The sequence below is a fragment of the Lactuca sativa genome, chromosome 9, assembly GCF_002870075.4.
Source record: "Lactuca sativa cultivar Salinas chromosome 9, Lsat_Salinas_v11, whole genome shotgun sequence".
Lineage (NCBI taxonomy): Eukaryota > Viridiplantae > Streptophyta > Magnoliopsida > Asterales > Asteraceae > Lactuca > Lactuca sativa.
The window spans coordinates 32,796,508-32,805,567 of record NC_056631.2 but is presented as its reverse complement, the minus strand read 5'-3'; the positions used below and the strand labels follow the sequence as shown (position 1 = coordinate 32,805,567).

Sequence of the window (9,060 nt, the reverse complement as noted above, 5' to 3'; positions counted from 1 at the left end):
GATGACCTTGGTGGTTGTGGCCTTGATCGGAAGAGCACATCAGGTGGATGTCAGTTTCTGGATGACAAGCTTGTCAGCTAGCAATGGTGTGGAATCAGAATTAATTGCGGGACTACAGAATCAACATAAAGAGAAATCCCTTATATTGTGATTCTGAAAGTGTCGTTAGAATATGGCACAATCCGGTGCACCATTCAAAAACGAAGCATCTAACACTAAGATACCACTTCATAAAGGATCATGTCAAAGATGGCAACACTGAAGTTCACTTTGTTTGTTCCTCGGGTCAGATAGCTGATATCTTCACCAAAGCATTACATGAAGCATCTTTCAATTGGATCGTACAAGGGTTAGGGATGATTGAAGCTGACTTAGTTCCGGAATCGTCTTTGCAATAAAGCAGGTGATTGTAGCATTTCGAATGGTTCCGATCTTCGGAATCTATCCGAATTAACTATTCACTTCTGATTTATTCCGAACTTCAGAGTACTTCTGAAGTAACTGTCTATTCGGACTTCAGAATCATTTATTTTTCAGAAATCCAAACATATTTTTCTTTATCTTTCCTTTTCGCAATTTAAAATTTCAAAAATATTTTCTTCATTTCTGTATTTTCTGTTCAGAACTTCCACAAATCTCAAAAATATTTTCTCTATTGTTGCATTCAGAAAACAAAAAACATCAAAAATATTTTCTTTTCAAAGGTTTGCAAGGAAATTCATTTCTGAATTTCATCATGACATAAGGAATTGACGATCGACTTCACAACTTCTTTCTACCATATCTTATCACATCTTCCATGTAATCCCTTGATTATTGAAACGAAACCAATTTCGATATAGGATTACAAAACTCTAGTTCGTGATCGTAAAGTCATTATCACCATGATTTTCGTGAAACTCCTAACCATTCAACTCCCAATCAATTATTCTCCATCAATTTCGTGTTCACAATTGTAACCCTTAAGACTCTCAGGTATTACCACTGAGATTTAGGTTACAAAACATTTGTGTTTATGATCTTGAAATTGTTATCACCATGATTTCGAGTGAAACCCAAAATCTGACTACCATTTCTGAATTGACGGTGAATAATTTATTGTACTAGATTTTTAATTGTTGGATTGACGGTGAACAATTTTTTGTTCTAGATATTTACCTACTGAATTGATGGATACACTCTTTTTGATTTGTACCATGACTGTTCGAAATCTCATTTTTCCTTTGTGTGATCTTAATGAAATGTTCTAATCCCAAGTCATTTCTTCCCAATAGATCGAGGTTTTTCAAATTTTTTAAAATGAGATTTCCCGTTGAACATTTTCAGAAATACTCGGTTACTTCAAAACATTTCCAAAGCTTACTTGTTATTATGACCACCGGTCAAACAAGTACTTCATTCAGATTTTCGGACTTATGTTAAGTTTCAGAATATCTATGAAGCTAAAGCCACCCTTAAAGCCTTCTAAAAGAAGCCTTTCATAGTTTCTTGATAAAGACCGATAGATTCTATATTCAATATGAAATGCTAAAACAATTCAGTTAACAAGAATGATATGGAATGAAATAAGCTCAATCTTCAATAACAAAGCACAAAGCACAGTTCGCAATTCAGAACTATTCTATGAGTACTGGACGGTTACGGAAAGATCAATACAAAAGAAAGAATATAATACGTTATATATAAACAGACTAAGCTATGAAACCGAAGATGGATAGGCCCATTTTGGAATCGGAATATGTACACAAAAACTCCGAACACAACCATTTGACACAACAAATATAGACCTAACATCCAAATCACTATCGTTGTTAAGGAAGGAGCGGTAGCAAGAAGATGAAGGTGGTAGTCGCATGGGTTGTTTGGTCATTGGATGTGCCAAGGGAATTTCATAATCGCGAAGGTTGAAGATGGTTAGAATGCCGAAATCCTTATGGGAACGGGAAGTTGGAGTGAAGATTCGCCAGTTCCAGTAAAGGGTTATAGTCTTTGTCACCAGCATAAAGGACTTAAGGATTTGATGTTGTATCATGGGAAGTGATTGGGATTATCGGGCATGTTGAGATTTCGGGGAATATTCATCTGGATTTTAAAGAGTTGTGCGATCATCAAGATTGGTTAGTAATGGAACGTTGGCATTTGTAAGCTCAGGATGTCGACAGTTTGAATCGCAAGGTTGCGAGATGGATTAGAAATCCATCAAATCTTATGGATTGGAAGGATGCAATCGAGCCCAAGTGGGAGAGAATCGTTGGTCTAAAGGATTACACAAGGAAGGATATTCAGGTTTCGTTGCACATATATAGTGACGCATGGCGGGTATGTGGATGGATCCAGGTCGAGGGTGGTGTTAGGGCCTCTCTGTCTGTTCTTGTCTGATTAAGGCTTTGGGGTTCGAAGCATGACCCGAACACCTGATTAGGATATAGTTGGATGTGGGTTCGACTAAGGTCGATTTTGGTCGGTATGGGTAAGTTGTAGCAAGACCATGGGTGATGACCATGGCACAATTGAAATGTCATAAGACTGCATAGTGGTCGTAGCATTCACTGGATTGGCAGATAATGTGGAAGTGTCGTAAGACTACGAGGTAGCCGTAGCATTCACAAGGATATTAGACAGATGTGGAAAATTTGGAAGTCTGCGATAGGATCGTAGTGTTCACCAGATTGAGATAGACCATCGTTGAAGTGGTTGTTGGTATAAAGGAGGATCAGTTCGTGCCTTGGGCAAGGCGGACAATATTATCGAAGAGAATTTCTCTGTTATAGGAAGAGGACCATTGGGGTCTGAGGCGAGGTTAGGCATGTGTAGCTCTCGATGGGGTGAGACCCGTGGGCGTGGCCTATTCGTTGGTATAGACTGGGTGAGACTCGTAGGTAAGGCCCGTATGATTATGGCAGTGCAGATGAGGCCTGGTAGAGACCGGTTGTTTGGCTTCTTTGTTTTAAATGGTTGGCCGATATGTTTGGCTTATTTGTTTCATTTTGACTTACGTTTTACAGAACTTGTTCTGGTGATTATCGTCTTTTAGATTGTCAACAATGTAAATCCTCGTATTGGATTCATAGAAGAATGTAATGTTACATAAATCTTTGTATTATTCAATATGTGTTGTTAACTGTGATCCAACATTTACGTCGCAACCCAGACGTTTCCGCCATCGGTTAGGGTGTAACATTTTGGGTGTGAGCCTTTAGAGGCATTCCTACTTTGGGTGTTAAATCCTTCAAAGAGCACCCAAGAGTCCAAGATCTGCAAAGGAATAACAACTATATACGATTATACTTGGAAGATTAGTAATTTTATCCCTTTGTTATTTTAAATTCATAATTTTGAAGGTAGGTTGCCATAATAGTAAAACATAGATCTAGGTTGTATGTACACTTAGGATTATTATCAATTGCTTCCGTTGCCTAAAATTACTGTATAGATGCATAGAAAACCCAACACGATTAAGAATAGAGACTTGGGTATTAGTGTAATTTCACATGAATTTGCATAAATTAGATTGAGTATATTAAATTGTTGTGTTTGAGAAAATTATTACAACTAAAACTTGTGATCTTATATGTTTCACAAACTAACGTTTCAAAGATTTTCAACTGTTTTTGGGAACTTGACCTTAGACTTGGATAAAGCTAAAATCCAGTCTTAAAAGGGATGAATCACTAAGCTAATGAATCATGTGAAATCTTAGTGAACCTATTTTTGGAAGACTGCATGACGATACTATTTCACATATCATAATGTGATAAGTAGCATCAAGAATTGGAAGAGTTTGTTTCATTACCCAAGAGAGTCGCATGGGTGATTAAGCTAATTAAGTGGGTGTTCCTTTCATCGTCAGACACTTAAGGTGAATCACATAACATATTTCCATAATAGGATGGGTATGTGGGATACGTATAGGTATAGCCCATCCATTTTTACAACACCTAAAGTTTCTACAACAAGTTTTCATATCCCTATCAAGGCGAGGATGGACATAGGGGTAACGGACATAGACGATGATTTGGGAAGCAAGAGCTTGACTGGAATTACTCAAAATGTTTGAAGTACTCAAATAACTAAAAGGAGTATGTGGACGTAAAATCAAACCTTGACCGATACGCCCATTAGTAGATTTCCTAGTTACAATGTACACATCATTTTAAACAATGCCTATATCATTAAAAAAGTGTAAAGTAGTATGGTCCTTTTGGTTAAAACGCTAGCGACTGATATATATCAAAATTATGTTACATTGAGAATAAAAAAGGATTCCACGAGAACTTGGCATATTGCATATAGAAATACATTGAGAATGACAAATGTTAATTACACGTGGCGTACAGGTGAATAAAAAAGTCTCCGCAAGAAATTAAGGAACTACATTTAGTAATTAGTAATTCATGGTGAAACCATTGCACGAGGAATAACCAAATTTAAGTTCGAAGGTTCTATCCGTGGAAAAGTTGCATTTTAGTTCCAAAACTTGTAATAAAAGTATTTTGTGAAGTTAATTAAGAATCTCACGAGCAGTCTGCAAATATATTTTATGTCAAAAAATTGTATTGCAGATGCACGGCATATGTTTACGAATTGAATGGTCATTTAGTTAGAGTACTAGGAAACCTTTGGTGACACATACTCGATTATGGTCATTTTAACAAATAGTCATTCTCTGTTTTTTATTCTGTTTGATTTTGAAAGAATACATGATACCCTATTCAAATAGCAATGACAAAGGATCAAAACCGCATTAGGTAATGTGGTATTTACCCACAAATTGTATATGATTTTGTGGATAACCTATATGATTATGAAGTCAAAATCCAAACATATTTCGGCTCTTGCCATCGACTTTTTACCACTACACACTATATTTCTGAGGTTTTTTTTTACGATAGTCATATACAACTCCATCAGAACAACAAGCACAATGTTGGCTGAATAACTACTCGGGTTGATTTCTAACGAACTAAAAAATCTTCTATATACTATGAGGAAACTTAGCACAAAAATCCTCACGATGAAAGTTGATCACCCAAAAGTGCCAGTTTTGGATCTTGATCAACGCCCCTTTCTGTTGATCTTTGGATTTTTGGACATTCGGACACTTTTTGGAGTCACTTCAACCAGCTCATCTTCTTGAATATACTCGATGCAGTCATCAAGACTATAATCCATCGGCGTGTCAAGAACAACTGCATTATAAACAATTAGTGTTTGAGTTGTGGTTGATAGCTTTCATCATGGGTTAAAGTTGCTTCAGAGGTTATTAAAGGTTCTTACCTGACACTTCTTTATTGGAACGAACATTAGTAGCAGCTTTCTTTTTGCATACATTGAGGGACAAGTCACCAGGTCGTTGATGAATGCCAACAATTTGGCCTTTGTAAACTTCTGCTCCGGGTTTGACAAACAACTGCCCTCGTTCTTGAGAACTAGCAAGAGCATAAGAGGTTGTGGTTCCATCCTCAAATGCAACCTACAAAAATAAATAAAATTTCCAATAAAACACCTACTGGCTTCTGTATTTTCCCCATTTGACTTACCAGGGATCCAAGATCACGGGTCGACATATCACCGGCCCATGGGCCGTAACTGTCAAATATTGTGTTCAGAATCGCGGTCCCACGGGAAGCTGTTAAAATTGCATTTCTCAATCCAAGAAGCCCACGGGTCGGAATTTTGTATTTCAGTAGTGTCGTTCCTTCAGACCTGATTAAAAGAAAATGTAAATTCATTATAAAAAAATATATATATATATTTGGAAACAATATAAGACAGAAAACTTTGAGCATACCCAAGGCCTTGCATATCAACCATTTGCCCTTTCCTTTTTCCAAGAAGTTCAACAACCGAACCCATATGTACTTCAGGCACCTCTACAGTCGCAATCTGCGTGTAATATTAAAAACTTATAATCAAACCATTATATTAATAAATAAATAAAAGAATAACAAAAGAGAGAGAGAGAGAGTGTGTATATATTATTACCTCGTAAGGTTCGAGCACCTTATCGTCCACTTTTTTGTTAATTACTTTTGGAGGGCCCACCATGAACTCGAAGTTTTCCCTTCGCCTAAAAGAATTATTTTTTTATTTGTTAATAAAAAAAATAAAAGATTTTAGAAATGTAGAATTGAATAAATACGTGTCTTAATTACATGTTCTCTATGAGTATAGTGAGATGTAAAGTGCCACGTCCACTAACAAGAAAAGTATCTGCAGTTTCACCATCTTCAACTTTCATGGCCAAATTCCTCTCAAGCTCACGATAAAGTCTGTCTCTTAAGTTTCTACTTGTAACATACTTGCCCTAATTGAAAAGAAAATATATTGTTCAATTGTTCAAATGATGCGCATATAAATATATATATAATTTAATCATTTTGATATACCTCGCGACCAACAAAAGGTGAAGTATTGATAGAGAAAGCCATTTTTACAGTTGGTTCTTCAACCCTAATAGCAGGCAATGGCTTCCCATCGTTTTTATCAGCAATCGTCTCCCCAATCTGATTTAAAAAATATATTAATAATTAATCTCTACAATTTTGCATTTTTCTACATGAATAGAAAAGCTTTCATATGCATATTTACCTGAACATCACCAACACCACAAACAGCACAAATGTCACCAGCCTCAACACGTTCTGCAGGTGCCCTGTAAAACTTCTCAAATACAAAAAGTTCGCTAACTTTTCCAAATCTGCATGAATCCTCGGTTGTGCATATCTGAGATCATGTTGATACAAAAAACTTTGTTACTAACTTTTTTATAAAAATGAAAACTCATATAGAGAATGTGTTGAAGTTGAATATAAATGCAGACTTACCCGAACATCCATGCCTCTAGTCAGAACCCCAGCATGTAAGCGTCCAATAGCTATCCTCCCCTTGTGCTCATCATATTCTGTGCTTGTGACCTAAATATAAGTTAAACAACATTCATTAGCCATTATAATATAGTTACATAATGAGAGAAGTAAAAAAAAAAAAAAAAGTTACAAGCATTTGAAGTGATCCATCTTTCTTAATTTTTGGGCCTGGTATGCATCTAATTATGGTCTCAAAAAGTGGTCCAAGATCATCTGCTAAATTATCAGGAGAAAGTCCAGCCATTCCCTTTATGCCACTCGCATATACAGCTTGAAAATCACACTACACGATAAATGAGATTGTTATATTATAGAATATAGAATTATAGATACAGATATAAATGTATTTATCATGTGACATACTTGTTCATCGGATGCATTTAGTTCAATGAAAAGTTCAAAAGTGGAGTTGATGACAAAATCCGGACGTGCAGATGGTCTATCGATTTTATTGACAACAACAACAACAGCATGACCAAATTCAAGAGCTTTCTTCAAAACAAATCTTGTTTGTGGCATTGGGCCTTCAACAGAATCTACCTGATAAAATCAATGAAAATACTTTGCTATTTCTTGAGAGAGAAATCCACAAATTGATGAGTTTTTAAGAATAGTTACCACTAAAATAATTCCTTCCACCATATTGAGGACACGTTCTACTTCACCTCCAAAGTCAGAATGACCAGGAGTGTCGATAATATTCATTTTTGTATCTTTATAAGTAATTGATGTGTTTTTGCTGAGAATTGTAATTCCCCTTTCACGTTCCAAATCATTTGAGTCCATTATTCTTTCTTCTACAACTTGATTATCACGAAATACCTGCAACAAATTAGTATTAGACTATTAGTTCGTTACAATGAGAATATCCCCAACAAGTAATAACAACTAAATAAAGCAGTCATTTTTAGGTTAACAAGACATACAGTAGAGGTTGGTTAGTTGTGCTATTTATATTTAGCATTTACACAATCATTAAATTATAAACATGTAAATTAAGTAATAGAAATGCAAGTGAATGAATATTATGCTTACCTTTGCTTGTTTCAACATAGCATCCACTAGAGTTGTCTTTCCATGATCTACATGAGCAACAATTGCTATATTCCTTATGTCGTTTCTCCTCACCAATGCAACCTTCTTCTCTGAATAAAAAAAATTACCAAAAAGTTTAAAAACACACAAAACTTGTTCACTTCATGAAAATATGTTGCTATTTATTGCATTTAACCCTTGATCAAATAACAAGATAGCTATGTTTATGATCATAAACAGGAAAATTTAGTTGGACTTCAACTAAATACGAGATTATGAACATTAAAAACTAAAAAACTAATGAAATTAAAGGCAACCAAGCACAGAGGAACAAGCGTATACATATGAAATTATACCAGAGGCAGTTTCAGGTGCCTCAGCTTCAGAAACAGAGCATTTGATGAAACTGTGAAGTGGGTTTCTTCTTGAATGCGAAAAAGATGGAGACTTGATGTTGGAGGAAGAATAAGAAGACAAGGTACGACCAACAGGGAGTTGGGTTCTGAGGATCGGTGAAGAAAAGGAGGAGTTCCTGTGATTAGGGTTAACTGTGGGAGTGACATAACTGTTTATTCCGACAGCCATCTCCATTGCTAATTTGCTCGGCCTCAGTTCACAGTCTATGAACAGAGAACGAGGGATAACAAAATGGGATGGAAGGGATGTAATGTAATTGGAAGTGAATGGTGGTCATTGTGTTTAAAAGGTTTGGGAATTTAACGATTGTAATAGAGAAATTAGAAGAGGTGGGAGATGATTTGGGAAAAATAATATAAATTGTATGGCTCTGAACCTCTGATTATATATTCTCTCGTCGTGTCACATTGCAGAGCCAGTGTTCATATTTTGTCCAATATCAACATGGGAATTGCCGTATTGGGCATAGTTGCTCAATTGGGCTTTCACAGGTACAGCCATCGTTTATATTTGGAAAAATGAATTATGAAGGTAACAATGAATTTTTCATTTGGTTTATATCCAAACAATTTTTTTTTTTTACATAATTAGCTATCAAACTTCTTCAATATATTAACATATTATTATTTTTATTTAAGATAGTCGGTGACAAGAATAACATTTGGATTAAATTTGATGGTCAATTGTCTATAAAAAAAATTGTCTTGAACAAAATAATTTCATTACCCTTCAAAGTTAT

At 35.6% G+C, this 9,060-nt stretch overlaps 1 protein-coding gene across 1 annotated transcript; it reads right to left on the bottom strand.

Annotated features, from left to right (window-relative positions):
* Window positions 1–4,744: 4,744 nt before the first annotated feature.
* LOC111878619 (putative elongation factor TypA-like SVR3, chloroplastic) lies at window positions 4,745–8,657 on the bottom strand. Its single transcript, XM_023875129.2, has 14 exons — window positions 8,261–8,657; window positions 7,905–8,014; window positions 7,488–7,691; window positions 7,233–7,409; window positions 7,000–7,152; window positions 6,828–6,917; window positions 6,592–6,726; window positions 6,390–6,506; window positions 6,156–6,307; window positions 5,986–6,070; window positions 5,792–5,886; window positions 5,541–5,706; window positions 5,278–5,473; window positions 4,745–5,189 (listed from the first exon to the last, which is right to left on the bottom strand). Exons 1-14 carry the CDS (start codon window positions 8,493–8,495, stop codon window positions 5,056–5,058), a joined length of 2,049 nt encoding a protein of 682 aa, XP_023730897.1. The 5' UTR covers window positions 8,496–8,657; the 3' UTR covers window positions 4,745–5,055.
* Between the last annotated feature and the right edge of the window lie 403 nt (window positions 8,658–9,060).

Excerpts from the sequence above, each read along its gene's own strand:
- LOC111878619 (XM_023875129.2), bottom strand. The coding sequence starts at position 8,495 with ATGGAGATGGCTGTCGGAATAAACAGTTATGTCACTCCCACAGTTAAC. Across the intron at positions 6,308-6,389 it reads CACCTTTTGTTGGTCGCGAG|GGCAAGTATGTTACAAGTAG; the intron begins GTATATCAAAAT and ends CTTTTCAATTAG. Across the intron at positions 5,887-5,985 it reads AGGTGCTCGAACCTTACGAG|ATTGCGACTGTAGAGGTGCC; the intron begins GTAATAATATAT and ends TATTACACGCAG.